Raw genomic sequence first — 19,474 nt, 5'->3', positions numbered from 1 at the left:
ACTTTTGATACTAAAGTACAATAAATATCAGATACTTTAAGACTTTTACTCAAGTAGTATTCTAATAGGTGACATGGAGTCATTTTCCAGTAAGGTATCTTTACTTTTACTCAAGTATGGCTTTTGGGTACTTTATACACCACTGAGTATAGTACATAACAAAGAAGAACATCGTTTGTCCTAGTAACTGAGTAAGCTGAATAATAAAATCTTGAGTTATAGAAATCTTTTTTCTCCCTTTCACGGGCCTATTTATGCTGCTTGTGTGTCTTTGTCTTCTGCAATGAATCACACTAAAAAAACATCACAGGTTTTTCTGCAGTATTTAGGTCAGTGTGTGTAATAACCAGTTATGATTATTCTTTGCTGCTTTTCTCATTACCTTCAGTTTTGCTCAAATTTCCTGAAATGCTTTTGAAATCTTCGACTTACGACGGCTAAATTCTGTCTCATGGAGTAACATTTGGAAAATCTGAAAAATAATAGACATACTTCTCCACACTGTTCAATATAATACAATCCAGAAGCCCATCATTAAACACGGCCTCTGTAAATCCTATAACATACAGTTTTTATTGAAACTGTGTCATTGGTTCAATTTTGTGGTGATTCATAAGCTTGTGGTGTTGCATTATGCTAAATGTTCAACCACTATGTGTTTGACATAATATTGACATAATATAAATCTGGATCTGATCATGAATGCTTTACCTGAGCAACAGTCAACAAATGCATTGTTGTTAATATCTTTACTTCAATTTCAGCCCACCTGCCATCCTCTGCTTGCACGGTCTTAAAATGAAGAAAGAAAATAAATTGATAATATTTCAGCCTGCGTATGTTGTTTTTTTTAGGTAACCACTTATATTTGCGAGGATTAATCATAGACTGCATGTCAAATCGATGGGATTAACTGTATTTTAATGGAGATCTCGCAGATAACCAATGAGCGTGCTCCCCCCTCCTCTCTCTCTCTTGACGTGGCAAGAGGTCCGGGCGTGACATAGCTACACATCATCTCTCGTCTGAGTTGCGTTACTTACCCACAGACATCTGCAGGTACTGGTCCTGGAGCAGAGCGAGTCCTGGTCCGCGACCCGAACCAGGAGAAACGATGTGGCTGATCGTGCTGGCCGGTTTGCTTCACTGCGCCTCGGCTCACGATGTGGATCTGAAGAAACTGGACGGAATGGCGAAAGCGAGAGTGGAGGTACAGTAACACGGAAGCGTTCATGATACCGCTCTTCATACGAGGGTTCGGCTAAATACATGTGTTGACAGGAACGGTGGGCCGAGGCTGCGAGTTCATCTTCTGAGTTCCATTTGGTTAAATGTGTGATTAGATGCGTTTTATTCCTCAAATGTCCGTGATGGGCGAATGCGTGAGTGATTCTACCAGTGAGTGGGACTACAGATGAAAAATAGACTTTCGGCTAACTCTGGCACATTTGCAGAAATGTTTTTATTAATGTGCACTGTCCCGTTCAAATAAACCAATAAAATAAAAAAATAAAAATCAAGGAATATGACAAGCGGAGCTGTGTAGGTTACAACCCAATTAAGCACGCGGGCTTTGTAGACAACACATTGTTTTATGTAATAACGATTAAAGACATATGATTTAGGGTAGTTGTATGTTAGCTGAGAACGGACTGAGGGCGTGTATTGAAGGTCTGAATCCTGCAGAAAGTTAGTGTAACTCAACACCTCTCACTGTGGGAAACCATGTTTCCCCAGGGCGTCACCAAGTCGCCACCCTGCCAGCATCACCTGGCAAAAATGGGTGAGGCAGCCATCCCGGAAGCCCATCTGAATATGAGCCCCTTAAAGCAACGCTGCAATGACACCAGAACACCAGAGAAGAGACTTGAACAAGGAAACAAACTCAGTTCCAAAGTATGAGAGCTGCTTCTAACCATTTCCTGAATCTGATGTTCTTTCTCCTTCCAGTCCTGTGGAGGATGACAGCTGAACAGGCTCAGTGAGGTACGTTTCCCTCTGGCATGTAATCAACAGGTACAGAACAAACACCACCTTGCCTTAGAGGGTTTGCTCACTGCGTTTCACATCTAGAGTTTCACCTAATCCCCCACAGATCTGTCACCGAAACCATCTCTGAGTGAAAGAACATTAATCCCCCACCCTCTGTCTGCAGGTCAAATCCTTTGTGGTCCAGGACATTCCTCTTTAGTATCCTTTGGCTCACGTGCACTGCTGGTACTTGTTCTCATATGTCTGGTTATAAATTGCACACTGCAAAAAGTGCAGTCTGTTCTCTCGTGTGCCAATCCTTGACCATCACTCCCTCAGCCATAACCTGGTGATGAAGCACATTCCTGGGGCCGACCCTGAGCTTGTCCTCCTGAACCACCATTATGAAGAGCTGGATGTAAGTCTTTGTGTTGCAGCGTATTTATATTTGCATTGTACTCGTTTGAAAATATATTCAAGCTTCTGTATGTACACTTTAAATGGGATTATAACATCTATAATACAATATAATGTGACAATTATGTCAATCAGTCAATGTGTTTGTTTCAGCCCATTCATTCTCTTTGGAAGTGGGGGGATGGGGTCTTTCTGCACCAATTATTACAGTCCATTCTAATATCCTACACACAGGGGCTTTAAGCATACATTTAAAACAGATTTTTCCTTCATAAATGTTGCTTTATTTCACTTTCCAAAAGTGAAATTACGACAAAGATATAATTTATAGCTGTATTGATCTTTTACTTTTGGCCACTTGGGGGCAGAATTTACACCAGCCGTAAACCGACTGACCTCACCTTTTAAAGCTGTTATGGCAAATTCCTATCAAACTGTTGCTAAGTAACACATCCAGCAGACACAAAACAGCATTAACATTAAGGTGAAGTCATGGGTTGGGGCACCTGATGTCCAGTTACAGGTCAACAGCTACTGACGGAAAACTACATTTAAACTGGAGCTATAATTTAACGCGCGTGTGTGTGTGTGTGTCTTTCCTCCACAGCGGATCGCCCTGTCTGACATGAGTCGCTCTGAGATCAACGAGCTGCTGGGCGAGCTGGGCTTCTACAAGAAGACCGACCCTGAGGCAGAGGTGCCGGAGGAGTTCCGCTTCTCTCCTGCCAAAGACAGCCCGTTTAAAGACGAGCCGCCCTACAAATCCCCAATTGCCTCCCTTGCCACAGACACCGCCTCCTCGGAGCCCAAAGCAGAAGCCAAGCATACTGACCTATAACCCGTCAAGAGTGGTGAAAAAGTAAGAATCTCACAGTGCCACTAAAGCCCCATAGCTGCTCCACGACCAGCTGGTTAATGTAGTTGACATAAATGCTTGTCATTTCAAAATAAGCCCAGCAGATCATGGATCAAGGGCACTATCTCAGAGTCTTTGTCTCACTTGAGGTCCCCTTGTGTGTCTGATTGCTTCCTACCTACTGTGAAACTGAATGAAGCCTCAGGCTGAAAACTGCCTGACTGGCCTGAGGCTGATGCTACATGTTCTGGTGGGTTTGACTGATGCACACAAGAGGGTTCAAGCGGAGGAAAACAATAAAATATTTTAAAAAAAAATCATCTCATCGCCTGTCCTTGCTGTGTTGAGATAAAGATAAGGCAGTTCCATAGAGTATGAATGAAAGCATGTTGAACACTCGATAGGAATAATCTTGTGGTTATGAGACAATTAAGAGCAATTATCAAAACAAACGCATTCATTTCTCAAATTGGTTTATTTTCAATTCACATTTAACTGTGGTGCACAGAAACATGAAATTATAATGTGTAAAGCTCTTATTTACAGCACTCACTGCTCTGTGGAAGGTATTGTTTTTTTCAGTTGGCAGCGTTGGAATAATCCTCAAATAATTTCTCTAAATCTACTTAACCAGAGTTTAACGAAATAAGTTTCATTCAGCTCTGATTTTCATCTTCTCAGAGAAATCTTTAATTTTACAAGCGGAATAAAAATCTCAATTTCAAAGTTTTCATTAGCTTCATGTTGTAAAATATACAATTGGCAGTTATGTTCAGTCACAATTGCTCACGTATAAACAGAAAGCCGGCTTTCATCAGGCCCTTTAACTCGTCCAAAAAGTGACCATAATTAGTTTCACAAAACAAGGTGATATCTTGAGCTTATTGACACACTTTAAACAAAACCTTCAAAAGCAAAAAGGTACACACCAACAAAATAAAAAATATGATATTTCAAAAATAATCTACTGGCATAAATGAAGAGCCCTCTAGAAGAGCTGCGTGTTAGTGTGTTGGGCAGGGCATGTCAGCGGTGCTGCTGGATGACACTTTTCTTTTGCACATATGCCGTCAGTCAAGCACTAAGACGCATCAAGTAATGATAAGTCAGCTGTATGATGTCAGGCTACAACCCACTCTTGTTTTCTTTCTGCCTGAATGAAGAATGTGTTTGACTGCAGTCATTTTCCCTGTTGGAATAGTGTGACGACACAGAGACACAGGAGGGCTACAACGTTCAAAATCAGATTTAAACGTGTTCTTAGTAGCGCTGTAGAGTTCAGAAAGGTGAGCTTATTCAAAACAATTGAACAATGAAGAAAGAACATCTCTATGATCATGTATTAAATAGTGATATGAAAATTCTTTACATCAACATGAGAATAGTAATAACTTAATTCAAATACTTCAAGCAGCCAAAATTTGGTAAAAGTTCAAAAGTACCGAAATGAAAACCAAATACTGCACCATTTGGTTGGGTGTACGTTTCCTCTTCTGTGGAATTACCAACAGCAAAGTACAAAAGTGTAGCAGGGAAAATGCAGGTATAAATAAGTTCAAAGGGGAAATACTATAAAAATATTTCTCTTTTCTCTCTTGCAGTGTTTTTTTTAGTAAACTAGCGTAGTGACATGACTACTGCATGTTAAATATTACCTTGTACAAAGCTAAATACAAAAACAATGTCAAATTTGAAATAGGTAGTCTTATAAAAACTTTGGTGCTCTCGTGCTGGAGAGAGGTGGACTTTGTGTTAATGACATAATGAATACACATCACCACTGTCAACAAAGATCAGAAGCAAAATGACACACACACACACACACACACAATCCCCATCTTGTCCATCAGAGATGCGCAACTCTGTGACGCAGCCTGTCAGAGTGGAGGCGGTCATCAGGTAAAGATGGAGCTGGGGGGGGGGTGGGGGGGGGGGGCCGGGTGATGCCACATCTAGGCATCACACTCACTGAGCACAGGTCAGAAGGTCACAGGGCCGACCCATGGACATCTCATATCTGCGCAGGTGGTTGACCAGAGACTGCACGTAGGTGAAGACGCATTTGGAGTCGGGTTTATTACCCATGATCATCATGTCCTCCACTTCCAGTAAAGGCATGCAGTTGGCGTAGGTCCTGAGGAACAGTATACAAGAGATGGTACGTGTGAGAAAGAGGATGAACAGACAGGACGGTCGAGGACCAGAGATGGAGGATATTCTCTTCTGATGTTCATGATTATTCATATTTAATCATCAATCAGGTGCTTTCGTCACGATCAATAACAAACACACACACACACACACAGGTCCTTCCTTGTCTTTTTTAATTTTTTTTATCCTTTTTTGTCTCTGTTTTCTCTCACGCACTGTAGCAATCCCTTTATAAGCTCTCTATATATAAACTCCAGTAGTGCAGGGTGTTTCAATAAACAGTTCTCGGAACAAAGAGCTCACATGTGAGCGATGCAGGGAGCGACCACAGGGTGGCATCATATCTACACGTACTGTGAACCCTCTGAGACGTTGGACACAAACAAAGTGTGGAGTAACGGGAACAGCACGAGGGGGAAATCTCTCGGATGAGAAAACAAATGTCAACAACATGAATTTGGTTGCGTTATTTAAGGAACTGTAGACATGGGATCATCCTGTACTATATTACAGTATCTTTAAAAGGCTTTACAAGCACAAACAACAGTAGATTCACACTTGATAAAACGTCAGTGGGCAACCCGGCCTTTCCGTTCTCTGCTTTGTTTCTGAAGTAGTCTGTTTGAAACATTGTGATACAGGAGTTCCTTTTAAAGTGTGGAGCTGCAGATGGTCCTGGCTCTCTGCCTGGGCCATAGCCTGACTATGCAGAAATGCACACACTGAAACACACACGCACACCATGTTTGGTACTTTGGACCTCGGTAGCTTCAGATTAACATGAAGGATCAAATATCCAAAGTGGCCAATAAAGGAGTTTTCTGAACCATCATGTTTGATTTAAATCCTAACAGCTGCTTACAACATCCAGTTATTCTTACACTCACACACACACACACACACACACCCTCCAGCCCATCGCTCAGAACCAAAGTGAGGTTCCTTCGCAGGTTTGCCCCCTCTCTCACCATGGGTTCAGTTTTAGGTGGGGTGCGACTCTAGGAGGAGTTTTTGGTTTTAACCAGGCCCTTCGTCACCAGACCCCTGTAGAACTCCTGTAGGTACGTATACACACACTTCCAATCCGGCTCGCGCATCTTCACCATGTCGTCCACATCCAACAGCTGGGGACAGTCCACTAGTTTCCTGTGCCCGCACCCAGCGGGGGGGGAGGGGGGAATACAGATAAGAAAGAGAGAGATAGAACAGGACAGAGACGGAGGACAAAGTGTGGGAAAGAGAGGAAGGAGGAGGGAAGAAAAACAGATGAAGTCGTGAGCAGCCAAACAAAAAAGATTCAGGGTGAAAAGACAGAGGGAGAGAGAAATGACACAAAAAGAAACAATAACATTACATTCTCTGTGTACACAAATATATCCATGAGTTGACATGCTTCATGAACATCATGACACGTACAGTATGTGGCAAACACACACACACACACACACACATAAGACAAAACAAAACGTCAAATGAGCGTTAGCTGATGCTCATTTAACCTTTTTGTTTGTTGTTGTTTTTTTCTGTGAAACTTTTGACCATTTCAATACGACTGAGTTCTGTCAGAAACATAAGACACGATGAAAAAAACAACAAGGATTCTGCAAAAAACAACAACAGAAACACAAAAGACAACCATATGGTGAATCTAAAAACATACCGGTGCACAGGATAAAGTGTGTGTGACAGTGTGTGTGTTGGGATTCCAGATAACAGCAAACTGCTGGAAGTGCCCGGGGAAGTGAGAGTGCAACACAAAGGTGAAAAGACGGGGGGCTGTGGTTGGGTGACAGTCCAGTGTTGAGAGCATGAATAATATCAACATCAGCATGGACACGATCCTGCTGGGAGCATGTGAGCACACACACACGCATGTACATGTGGGTGGGGGGGCATCACAAGTGAGAGTGGTGTGATGGGGATGAGAAAGAGAGAGGGAGAGGAGAGAGATTAGGAGTAAAGAGGGGAGAGCTCGTCCGTTTGTTTTTTTCTTAACCTGGTGTCTGTTTGTGGAGGGTTTGCTCATGGGTCTCTGGTTTAGAGCAGATGGAGGGTGTCACAGCAGTTACTCATAGTAGAGGACAGATGGAGAGTGGAGGTTTAGAGGTGGGGTAATTAAGGTAGAAGCCTTGAGGTGGTTCGATACACCTGGGAGACACAGGGAATGTTAGCGCTGGGACATCAGTCGAGGAGCTGCCACGGGTTTTTCGGTCCTTCAGCACTTCAGGCTCAAGCTGATGTTGGCAAAGAGTAATACTGAATAAAAATTACAGGTGGATTTTTTTTTACAGAAAAACGAGAGAAGGATGTGAAAAATCTGTATGATGCAAAGAAAGGGATGTGTGTTGGTTTGGGAAAAGTTGCTTTGATTGTTTGATTTTATGTCTATATCTCTAAGCTGAAGTAGCTTCTTCTGCTGGTTTCTCCGAATATTCTTTGCATTTTCTCCAACAAGCTTAACAAAAATGAAGGTTCACTGCAGCTGATGTGGTTGCTCCAACAAAGTCAGTTGACACTCTCACTTGCAGTCAAAATGTAGCAACAACAACAGCACTGACGTGGTTAGTGGCATTGTTACTGGGACAAACAGGGTTTTCTGTGTGTACTCACTCTGCAGTGCTGAAGGCCACCTCAAAGTTTTGCCTGCGGTTGCTGGGGCTCATGGAGTCGTAGTCGAAGGATTCGGGGAAAAAATTGTGCACCAGGGCACAAAATGCCATGCCGTTACTCCAGCTGGATGAGAAATTCTGAATATCCACATGCTGAGGTAGAAGACAAACAGAATAGACATGGAGGCATTGATATATATATACGTGATGGAAACATTCCCAAAGCAGGAAAATATCATCTCAGACCATCTTGTTTTAATCATCAGGTTTAGACACTAAAGATGAGCACTAAACACACGATGGGTTGCCGTGGCTGCTTGGCTCACCTCGTACGAGCGGGTCTTGGCACGGCACCAGTCGAGCAGCATCTGCTTGATGGAGTTTGCGTTGGGTACACCAAAGCTGGTGGAACGCTGGACCTTGTTTACCTTGGCGACCGCCTGATTCCCAGGTCTAAAGGAAAAGTCAGGTTTGTGTTCATATTTACACGCTTTGACCTGCTCCTTTTTCTTTCTTTGGTAGTAACACCTCTCCGCTTATCCTTACCCGCCTCCCTCCTTCTCCAGCTTCTCTATCATGGCTTTGTGGGCCTGCATGGCAGAGGTCTTCGGCAGAGTCTGAGCCCTCATCAGCTCCTTGCGCTTCTCCGCCTGCCTTCGCTCCACTGCGGCCAACCCGCCGCTGCGAGACGATGTGTCATCCTCGCGATCAAACACACTGAGGCGGGGACAGCGAAGTTAATCTGTGAACGTGCAGGGATTTTAAAAGCAGCGTGTTTACGGCACTCGGGTTTCGTGACCTACCTGCCCACTTTTTTGCTTGTGTTGGAGGAGGACGATGATGTGGAAGAGCTGTAGCTGTACGATTTTGACTGGACTGTCCCTCCTGAGATTCAAAAAACAAACACACAGACGTAAGAATGACATCGGTGATATGACTGTAGTAAGTCCACAGCATTGTAAGAGATCCAGAGAGCAAAATAAAGGAATGACTCACTGTCTGTTTTCTGCACATAACTGGCCTCGACGACAGTGCTGCGTGTTGATTTGCTCCCGTCATCTAAAACCACAAACACACACTTTGAATTACAAACATATTGGACATATCATGACAGTCAGTTTACTTACAACTAGTTTTTCATCCGTTTTTGTTGTTTACTTCCCTAGATGCCTTTTTTGCCTTGCAATGGAAAATAAGAATCACTTCTTTGTTGACTTGAGTGGTTAAAAACAGGTTCAAGTAAGGTTCAGAAATGCACAGGAAGAAATAAGAACAGAAAAAGCTACCTGACGAAGCGAAGCGGTCCGTCTTGGTGACTTGGCTGAGGCTGGAGCCATCCGCTGACTTCTCCACCTTCCGCATCACCACCTCTCCTGCTCCGACCCCAGCGCGGCCTTTCTGCGCTCGCTCTTCTCTCTGCTGCCGGAGCTCCTGCAGACGGGTCTCGCGCTCCTTTTCTCTCTGGTCTGGGTTGGCGGAGAGGACAGGAGAGAGGGGATGGAGAGGTGGAGAGATGATGTCAGTGGAAAAAAAAAAGGAGGACGACGACAAAAGGTCCTAAACAAACTGACAGCACCTCATCTGACTGCCACCAAGATGGATTAAAAACAGGGCTTCCAAATTTGTGGCGATCTTTCCACAGTACCGTCAAATTCCTCTGAACACACAAACACCCACAGGTGGGAGCCGGTAGCCAAACCAAAGCTGTCAGGGAATATGTACTGCACAAACATCACAGAACAAAGAGAGCAAACACAATCTGATCGTCCCCTTTGGCCGGCTGTGCCACGGTCAGCAATGTCCAGAATATTGGTACCTTACCACCTGCAGTGCGTCCTTCAGCTTTTACCTGAGATTGTTTTTAAACATACAATGCAGTGTATTATACATATATTCTTAAACTCTCCATCTAGTTTTAAGTATTTAGATATTTTTTTGTGCCTTTTGTATGCTCAGTGCCACTGATGAAGAAATGGTTAACTGTCAGCTCAATGTAACAAGACGAGCGGTGAAAACCATTTGGTGAGTGCTCACTGCAAACCAGAGAATGCTCTAAATGTGGTAGATGTTCCAGGAACAACATTGCAGCACACTGAGGTGAGCGTGAAACCAGGATTCATGCAGGTTAACAAAACTGTCGACATATTCGACAATCATCATCCAACACAGACATCGGAGAGATCAACCGTTTGTCTGACAACGACAGGGTGGTGCACGCAAAGAGACAAAAGCAGGCAAGATCAATTGTCACTGCACACTGCACACCAACCTGCCCTACCTAGTTCCTCTTGAGTACAGCCCAGCATCGCCTCTGAGTTCAGAATAGATAGAAATCATACAGAGATTGTAGGTAAATAAAAAAAATCACCAGGCTTGTGTATAATGAGGCAGTGTGTCAACCTTTGATGATTTGAAAGAAAGCTGCGGTCACGACAAAATAATTGGAGCAAAAAGGTTGATGCGGTTGAAGTAACAGATAAGAGATTGTGTTGCTTTGTTCCGTTACCTCTCTTTCTCTTACGAAGGTCTCTCATGGCTGCGCGGATCATCTTCCTCTCCTCAAAGTCTTTTGACTCATCGAGCTGTGGAAGAAAAAAAAAAAAACACAAACGGAAACAATGAAGTCATTCCTCACAAAAAGCCAAAGTGGCATGGCTCTATTTATACATACACACAACACCGGGCTGTAACTTTTCCAAATTTACCCTCGCGCGATTTATACACAAACTTTCGCCGCCGTATTCGTTGCAAAGTGGTGCTTTCAACTCTAAATCATCCAGAATTATAACTTGGGTGTTAAGTACCATTTTGTCAAGGAGCTCTTCGTCCTCGATAGCAGCCAGCTGTTCTGCAGTCAGTTTTCCGGAGCGCTCGTCGGGTTTGGCCTGAGTGCTGGAGCCGTTGGGGATAATCGGGATGTGACACCCCACCTGCGTGGACGGTCCGGCTGAAAACACCGGCTCAGAGGCCACGACGGGCTCCGTCTCCACCTGCACATGATGCATGACGCAAACATACACAGGTGAGCAACAGCACATCCATACAGACATGCAAAATGATGCACGGTTACATTCATTACATTCATTGTCTATATTCATTTTTAAAAAAAGAAGAAAAACACATCGCTAGATGTGTGTTTTGCCATCTGAGAGCCTGGAGGTCAGGCTTTGATGTTGTACACTTTATGTAAAAAACATTCAACTGAAGCTTGCTATCATTCAGGATGTAATAAGCCCAAGAGGATTTTGGTTAAACACACTGCAGCCATAATAGGCCTGAGAGTGTAAAGAAGGCTCCCTCTGATAACCTCTTTTTGTAACTAGACTGCCAGCTCACCACATCGCATCATTTCTTCCATCCCCTCTGCCTTCCAGCCATACCAGAGAGGGCGACAGTAAGCACACGAGAGCGAGCGCAACCCTGCCAAGTTACTGTTAACGTGGTTCATGGAGTGTGACTGACGCACCGAGTGTCCAAATGATACTGAACTGCTGTGAAGCAGGAGTTTATGCGATAGGTACAGCACACCATTATGGCTCGAGGATTGAACAATGCATTAGCTGATATAAACTCTGAAGAAATGGTATGTACACCACAGAAGGAGTGAGGGAGCACGCTGGAGAGGAAGTAGAGCACCAAGAGAACAATCATAACATGATAGGTTGTTGACGTAAACCAGAAAACCGAGTATCTACCAGAATATTTGAAGTGACCATAAATCCTACAGAAAAAAAACTATTTTACTCCCATGTGGTGCTGAATGCCTGTGTCAGACTATGAGCTTTAGCTGTGGCTTCAATGCTTTTGTTGTAACCGAGTCCAGGTCCAGATATAGCTCAGACAGCTGGCCCCGTCCCTATCCACGGCCGCCCGGCCCTCCTCCCTGCGGGCCCCAGCAGGACCAGCTCTCACCAGGGAGGGACAAGGCCCAGTGCAGCCACAGCGCTGTGTGACCACCGGTGGACACTGGTTTAGACTTTTCTGGACATGGGACAGACTGGACTGAGAGGCACTTGACCGACGAGGAATGTTTTGGGACACAACACATCCCAAACAAGGGCTCTGATTCAGGCAATGAGGGAATGTGAGTGGGGTGAGAAAATCCCCGATAACCTTTGTGCTAGTTAAATTCAGTTACAGGATACTTTTCAACATCTGATCACTGTGGCATATAAATGCTCTTTTTCTTTTGTTTTCTCTAATGGGAGAACGGCTAAAATCTTTCTGTAAAAAAAACATCACTAAGACCTGCAATACAGTCTGAGCCAGCTGAATTATGAAAAGCTGAACGAGTGGATATCGCACAAATGCACAAGAAAAACAGATAAGTTCACCCCTCACTATCACAATCATCCAGAGTAACATTTAGGAGTCCATCACCTTCACTGGTTGACTGGCAGGTCCATCTGTCTTTGCAGGATTAGACAGGAATACGAACACTGGTCGGTTGTATAACAGAAGACAATGCCGCAAATACTCAATATCCCTCAAAATGTCACCAGTGCACGCAAACACACACAGGCATTGTTAAGGGATTTTCATGAGAGTACGTTACGCAAAGAAGGCTAAAAACGAGGGTTATCCAGGCAAACTACAGGGCAGGTCCACTGTTACTGTTGAAACGTGGTCATTTTTTCCTCCATCACAAAGTGCTTGCTTATGAGTGCTAGCCAGGATTAGAGTCAAATGGTGTTGGAGGATTGGAATAAGTCCATGACAGTAAAGTCCTGATAAACAATCTGTCACAACTGACTGACAGCTGATATGGTGAAGATTCTTTGCAAAAGGAAGCGAGGACCTAACGTACGATTAAAACCAATGGAGAGCTAAGAGATGGAACAGCAGGTCAACAAGTACGTGAGCAGGCATGGCACCTAAAAGTACTCGTGGCCTGATGATCCACATGTACCGTCAACATTGGAACAAAAGATATTCTCATTCTTCACGCAGCTTATCTGAATTAAAAAAAGGGGGCATGATCAGAACCATTTACAGAGAGCAGTACCGTGCTGTTGTCGCAAGAAATGTTTGCCATCACAGAGGGGGCAGAGAGGGAGCGGCGGGTTGCAAAGGTCGGGGGGTGGGGGACAGGTGAAGGCTCCGAATTCTGAGGTGTGCTCGTCTCGGTAGATACAGAGTCTGAGTCCGGGGGGCATGACAGAGGTTCCTGTGGCACGCTTGATGGAGTATCCAGAAGAGTATTAGCTGGAGATTCCTGGGGTGCACTGGATGGAGAATCTTGGGGACTGGAGGATGAAGTGCTGGCTGGAGGATCACCGCATGATGTTGGAAAATCACTAGATGGTGTTTTGTTTTCGCATGAAGTTGTAGGTGAGCTTTCTTTGCCGGGCAGTACATGCAGCAAGGCATCAGGTAGCCCCATGACCTGGCACAGGGCCTCCACTTGCCTCATCAGCCTTTCTTGCTGAATCCTCAGCCTCAGGTTCTCCTCCTGCAGCCTGGCAACAGCCTCGGCCAGAGGAGCCACCTGAGCTCCGGCCTCCTCCAGACGGGCATCCACTCGCTTCCCAAAGGCCTGCAGGTCGCAATGGACCTCCCCCACAGCATCCTCCTGAGCAAGCAGATCCCCTATCACCTCCTCCAGGCCAGACTCGGCACAAACGCTATCTGGACTGCCCAAAGCTTCCGGAGCCTGTGAGGCTGGGGGGAAGTCCACGTTCACTCCAGGCATGGCCAGACCAGCTGCACTTAATGTCACAGTGTGTTAGTTTGAATCTTCTTGTGTCCCAAAAACTGATGTTGGGGTGTAAAATCAGAGACTTCAAAAGGTTGTGGCCACAGATGTGAGGGTAGAAAGTGTCCGATCTATCCGTCTGTCTACAGAGACCTTTCACAACAATGCACGTTCTTTATAGCCTGAGCAAATCTCCCCCCTTTACCGGCCAACACCCTGACAGCGAATGAGCATGAAAGGAATCCCGTTTCCCAGGCAGCAGAAGCCCCACCCCTTCATTTCAGGTGCCACACATGTCTATTTATCTCCTGCCCTGCCGTTATTCCACTGAGCCAGTGAGTCCTGGGGCACTGGTGGAGGCTAGAGGGGGAACGATAGTGGCAACAATTCAGAAAACTCACCCCTCCCTCTTTCAACTTTGCTGTTATTTAAAGCCGTTGTCCTTCACACCTCGATTGACAGGCGAGGTGAGGTTCTAGGCCTGGCCTGGTTTGATTAGTCGCGACTAATCAGGTAAATTGTGTTGCATGACTGTGATCTAAAGCAGACCTCCAGGGGGAAGATCAGTCCATGAAGGACAAAGTTTAGTTTAGAGTCATGACACAGCAGACTGGCTGACCAGTGAGGGTGAGCTGGGGGCCAGTTCTCCGCGCCTCTGGGCAAGGATGTTGGGAAGGACATTATAGCGCTGACAAGATTCCGAGTTAGTCTTACTGCCAAAGCAGCAGGGGCCCAGCTGCTGCTCACGTGGATGCTTCAAGTGCTTTTGTGATAAATTAAGAGCTTTCCAAGAGCGCTGAAAGAAGTCTGTGTGTGTACGTTGTTCATCGTGTAAGATGCTAAAGCACATCTTTTAAATGCCTACAGACGATTTATAGGCATACTGCAGACCATGCGGAGAAATCCATTGGTACATACTGTATCGCTGCAGGAAGTCTGATGCAACATGTAATAAACCTGTCATTTTTGAGGACGTGCCATTACATCACAAGCATTACAAAAAACTGCAACTGAGAACAATAAGTCAAATGGCAACAGCGGTCTCTCCTGGGATTTACAGGTAAACAAAACAGTTCCCAGGAATAATCTGGCCTCGAGGGAGAGTCGCGAGAAATGTGACTGGCAGCAGGGAAAATGGGTCAAAACCCAAGAAGGACATGGCTCTGGTCTTACCATGCATCAAAGCACCTACCCAAAGCAAAGTGGAGTAGAGACTACACTGTTCTGCATGTATATAGGTCTGTGTTTGCAGTAGGACGTGACTGCTTCTCTGGCTGTTGTGAACCCTGCGTTTGCTTCCAACAGAGCTCAAAAACAAAGCAATGCAGAGATTTCAGTCAGAACCAACATGGCAATGAGGGAAACTAATTTAAATTGAAGCGGGCAATAAAACGTCATCCAGACATGTAATTCCCTCACTTCTTTTTCTCCCCAGTTTTCACAGAGGTCTGCAGAGCCGGCTTACATCTGTGACACATGTGAGCTGGTTGTGTAGCCAGCATGCGTCATGGATCAGCAGTATGTTAACAATGGCGTCCTTCTCCCTCTGTGTGACAGTGAGACAATCTTTCATTGACCGTGGACCTGTGTGTCCATGTTCCCCGCAGCAGCACCTGACCGGTGAGACTGGCCTGTCATCACCCTGGGAATAAAGCTGAGGCATTATTTATATTTGTTTTCAAGGCCGAGCACCGTCGGAACGGACGCACAGCCGAGATGAGCGGCAACAGCTGCGTGAACTCGGAGCAGGACACATCAATAATCAGCTGCAGGCCTCCACCTGTCTGTAATGGACTCTCATCACTTCACTGCAACACTACGAGCATCTTGACTTTTCCATTAACTTTATGCTTTCGTAATGAATCACAAGGAGCAGCTCTGTCTCTTTTGCTCACATTTGTATTTCCATTGCTTATTTTACCTAAAACGTTTCTCTCTATTAACTCTCAAATGGATTGAAATGTATAGACAACTACATGTTTAATTGGATGTATAAAAAAAGAAAATACCACTAAAGGAACAGGAAAGGTTGTGAGTGCTGAAGTTAGACCACAGAGGAGAAGCCCAGACCACCCAAACAGATCAGAGTCCCAGACAGGAACCACTGTGGTCAATAAACAACAAACAGGAAGAACTTATAAAACTGATGTCTGCACACTCTTCTTCTTCTAATGAACATATACACTAATTTGAAAAAGGGTACTTCAATATGAATTCTCCCCTGACCCCTCGCACCACCTTCAACTTCAACTAAACCAGGGAAAGTCAGAGAACAGGTAGTCTCCGGATCAGTCTGGGGTAACCAAGCCGCCTTCCCCCTGGTTGACGCTAACCAACAGTGTCGGCTGATGTTTTTACAATCTCATTAGCCAAGTCGCTCAGGCTCAGTGTCTGTATGGGAGAGCAGATCCGCCCAAAGCAGGTGAAAAATCAACCGAGTGACGACAAGAGCGGAAAAAACTTACTTATTGTCATATCCTCGTGGCTCATGATGATGATGTTGTTTGAAGAGCCATATATGTAAATCACTGCTTAGTGGTCCTAGCATGTAGTCAGCAGGAAAGGAACAATAAAAGACTAACCTAATGATTGGTGATAGTCTATAATCCATAATGTGCTCGTGGGTTGCTGTTGAAAACAATGAAAGCTCCTGAGAGGTCCATAAACCGGAAAAAAGGAAGATTTTGCAATGCAAATTCTTCAATTGCATATATTTATTTTAGCATAACTTAAAACCCATCAGGTTTAGTAATATCACACACATGTTAGCGCACATGCAAAGTAGTTACCTGCATGCCGTTATGGTAAAGTTGTAACAGCACTCATCTCAGACAAGGTTGAACCTCATCTCCTGCAGAATCTTTGTCCTGTTCCTGTGCTGTGGTATCTTAGTTTGTGCCTGCCCCAGAGTTTCAGGGTCTCAACAAGGGTCTAACTGATGGAGACGGTCTCATTCTAACACCTTAAATTCACCCCGCAGCCTTGTGGAGCCTCCTCCCAGCCCTAATTACCCAGCTCCTTGATCCCATAACCAGATTACATCTGCACTGGACACAGTGGGGGGGGGATACACAGCCATTAAAGAGTAAACAGGACACCACTTCTCCTCTCCTCGACCTCTCAATCCCCCACACTCCATTCATGAGGACACTTCCTTTCATGGAGTAGCGACTGAGTTAAGGAATGAGGCAAACAGGAGTTTAGCTGTTCTGACCCCAGAGGTCACTGTGAGACGGGAGGGGATTGGTTAGCGTGTGACTTTCAACCTATTAAGTTTGAATCTTTAGGTTTTGGCCCACGAAGAAAAGACGCGGGGAAGAACTTGTGTCAACACGTGTTTCGATGCAGCTGGACAGCAATCATTGTGCATGAAGACAGACAGGTGTGATTTAGGAAACATTTCCCAGATAAATCTCAGTGGGCACGGCCGGCCGAGAGAAAAACAAGGAATGCCCCGGAGCACCTCCTTCTCTCTCTCTCTCTCCTTCACATACCCTACAAGGACAGATGTGACTGGCTACCCACTCCGTGTTTGATAAACACGGCTCTTCCCTCTCCTCCCTCCTTTTCTCACACTGTCTGTCTTTCATTGTCCCGGCTCACTTGCTTTTAAGGCCTTAATGGGTGATTGCTGTGACACGGACGAAGCAAAAACACAGTGGAATTCAATTGAGTCAGCTGGGAATGAAATAGTAGATGAAAACAAAGCGTTAATCTTTTATTGGAAAGGAACCGGGAATGTGGCTTTGAAGTATGTTTGACAGGTTCTGTCTCCACATTCTGCGGAGCCTCAATGTTGTGATCCTTTCCCAGAGAATAAATTGCAAAGGCGGACTGTACCTTGATGGAGGATCCGGAGGAGAGGCTGGATGAGGAAATCTTGAATGGTGTAGCTCTGAGGCCAAGGGTCAACTCTGGAACAGACACAGCGAAGACACACATTTACATGGATTTTAAGCACAAAACATCTAAACTCAGGTACATATAGCCTACAGCTACAGGTTGAGTAGGAACAAAGGCAGAGAAAGGTCTTGGAGCCTATATGCATGTATACAGTTGAGATGTGTGCATGGTCCTCCACTGTGTTGGTGGTAGCCAATAATCAGTTACATAAGCTGCCAAAGTGTCATAAACAGAACTGTCTCATGTCGAATGAGAGACATGCCAGAAAATGTAGTTGACGCCACCTTTAATATAAACAACCCTCTCCATTTGCCTGCAAGAGTACGCACATGCATGTGATCCGTTGTCAAACCCCCCCAACCCCCCCCCCCCCCCCCGTATCATAAAATACAGGATTGATGCACACCAGCGCAGCACAGTGTACATTTAAGACTTTAAGAAGGTGGATACTTTTGAGAGAAACCGGAGACACGATCACAGCCGGCATTTGGTGAGTGGAAGACAGGCAGGTTCCCAAAAAAGGAGCCCAAAACCATTACAGCAAATTGAGCTGAAAAACAAAACTGTGTGACCCTCGTGAAGGAGCCCAGTGGGGCTGCCAGAATGTGTCGGGGGTGTTGGTTGTAAGAGGTGTAATCGCAGAAGTCCAGCTTGAGTCTTAAATAAACAGTTTGGGTTGGATGTCCCGGTTGCTGCAAAGAGCTGAAACTTAAGACGTCTTGTTTGGACAGACAGTAATAGCGGCTGTAGCAGCTCTGCTCCTGAAAGAGAGATTCAAGCTATTCACGTTTTTGTTTCATGCAATTCATGAAACCCTGCTGTTACTGTTTGCACCGCGAGTATGTACAGAGTGCTAAGTACATGTACAAGAACAATGTGTTTTAATGAGACCGTCCAGCTGCTTAATATACTTATTACCTATATTTGACAACACAGAAACTCATCCATCTAAGTATGCCTTGTTGAACACTTGCTGTAGTTCTGTAACACCTACAAAATGCTACATATTTTACTACATAAAAGTTAAGTAGATTTGTCAGGATGAAGTGACATGGAGATTCACTAATTTAGAAAAAGCAGAGTTAGCTCAGCTAATGATTTTCTTTTTATCTATTTCATGTTTTGATCTGCTGCACAGTGATATTTATATATTTTCTTCTTCCATCAGCCACCACTACTTAGAGAACAGGGTAAAGTTATTCCCACGCCCGAGTAGCTGCCTAGAGGTTAAGGAGCTGACCAAGAACTGCAAACATCCCTGGTTTGCGTTCAGCCCGGGGACATACGTTGCATGTCCTTTCCCCATCTCTCTTTTCATCTGTTCTACTGTTGACTCACGAATAAAAAAGGCCTAAAACGCAGGAACACCTTTTCTTAGAAAGTTGACAGCAGAGAGATAGCAAACAAAAGGAGGCGATAACGGTCTCCAGCCTCATTCAAACGGAGGATCTTGTTGTGTTTAAAACTGCTGGTTAACTGATGACTTTGGAGTTTTATTTTCTCATCTCTCATCAAAAGAAAGTACTGGAATAAAGTGTAATTTTAGATAAAGGGGTGACAGACAACATGTACGGCATGGAAGAAACAGAACACTGTACTGTGTAGGCGAGCAAGCTTACTCAACTGCACTGCAACAGTATTTCTATTCAGCCTGGCCTGAGAAAGCCAATTATTGTTTCCTTTGTCTGAATACACTTGCTTCTGTTGACTACTGACCTCACCCCCTCCACACTGGCCCGCTCTTTAACAAATACCCTTCAGTACAATCACGGCGTTTCATATTCAGCACTAACATCTATCCCCGCTCGTCCACGCAGTTTTGCTTGTCATCATCCCACTTGTGACCGAATCCTTGGTGCCGGTCGCCTCCCA

At 44.8% G+C, this 19,474-nt stretch overlaps 2 protein-coding genes across 3 annotated transcripts in view; one reads left to right on the top strand and one right to left on the bottom strand.

Moving 5' to 3' along the window:
* The first annotated feature begins 1,003 nt into the window (after nt 1-1,003).
* selenom (selenoprotein M) lies at nt 1,004-3,547 on the top strand. The gene is made up of 5 exons (XM_079270006.1): nt 1,004-1,210; nt 1,951-1,986; nt 2,156-2,190; nt 2,311-2,389; nt 2,996-3,547. The coding sequence occupies exons 1-5, from the start codon at nt 1,115-1,117 to the stop codon at nt 3,224-3,226; spliced, it is 477 nt and encodes a 158-aa protein (XP_079126132.1). The 5' UTR covers nt 1,004-1,114; the 3' UTR covers nt 3,227-3,547.
* Nucleotides 3,548-5,237: 1,690 nt separating this feature from the next.
* The window catches only part of smtnb (smoothelin b), a 41,581-nt gene continuing 27,344 nt past the window's right edge, over nt 5,238-19,474 (bottom strand). The window contains exons 10-21 of one of the 2 annotated variants that reach the window (XM_079269503.1): nt 17,540-17,613; nt 10,809-10,994; nt 10,511-10,586; nt 10,283-10,315; nt 9,291-9,470; nt 9,001-9,063; nt 8,808-8,889; nt 8,551-8,721; nt 8,331-8,457; nt 8,006-8,157; nt 6,364-6,541; nt 5,238-5,378 (exon numbers count right to left, since the gene is read on the bottom strand). In XM_079269503.1, the coding sequence (XP_079125629.1) occupies nt 6,394-6,541; nt 8,006-8,157; nt 8,331-8,457; nt 8,551-8,721; nt 8,808-8,889; nt 9,001-9,063; nt 9,291-9,470; nt 10,283-10,315; nt 10,511-10,586; nt 10,809-10,994; nt 17,540-17,613 (1,292 nt within the window). In that variant the 3' untranslated portion in view covers nt 5,238-5,378; nt 6,364-6,393. The remainder of the gene's footprint in view (nt 5,379-6,363; nt 6,542-8,005; nt 8,158-8,330; nt 8,458-8,550; nt 8,722-8,807; nt 8,890-9,000; nt 9,064-9,290; nt 9,471-10,282; nt 10,316-10,510; nt 10,587-10,808; nt 10,995-17,539; nt 17,614-19,474) is intronic. The other variant, XM_079269504.1, reaches the window with a different exon arrangement.

This window comes from Melanostigma gelatinosum (assembly GCF_949748355.1).
Source record: "Melanostigma gelatinosum genome assembly, chromosome: 6".
Classification (NCBI taxonomy): domain Eukaryota; kingdom Metazoa; phylum Chordata; class Actinopteri; order Perciformes; family Zoarcidae; genus Melanostigma; species Melanostigma gelatinosum.
This window is presented reverse-complemented; position numbering and strand designations above follow the sequence as displayed.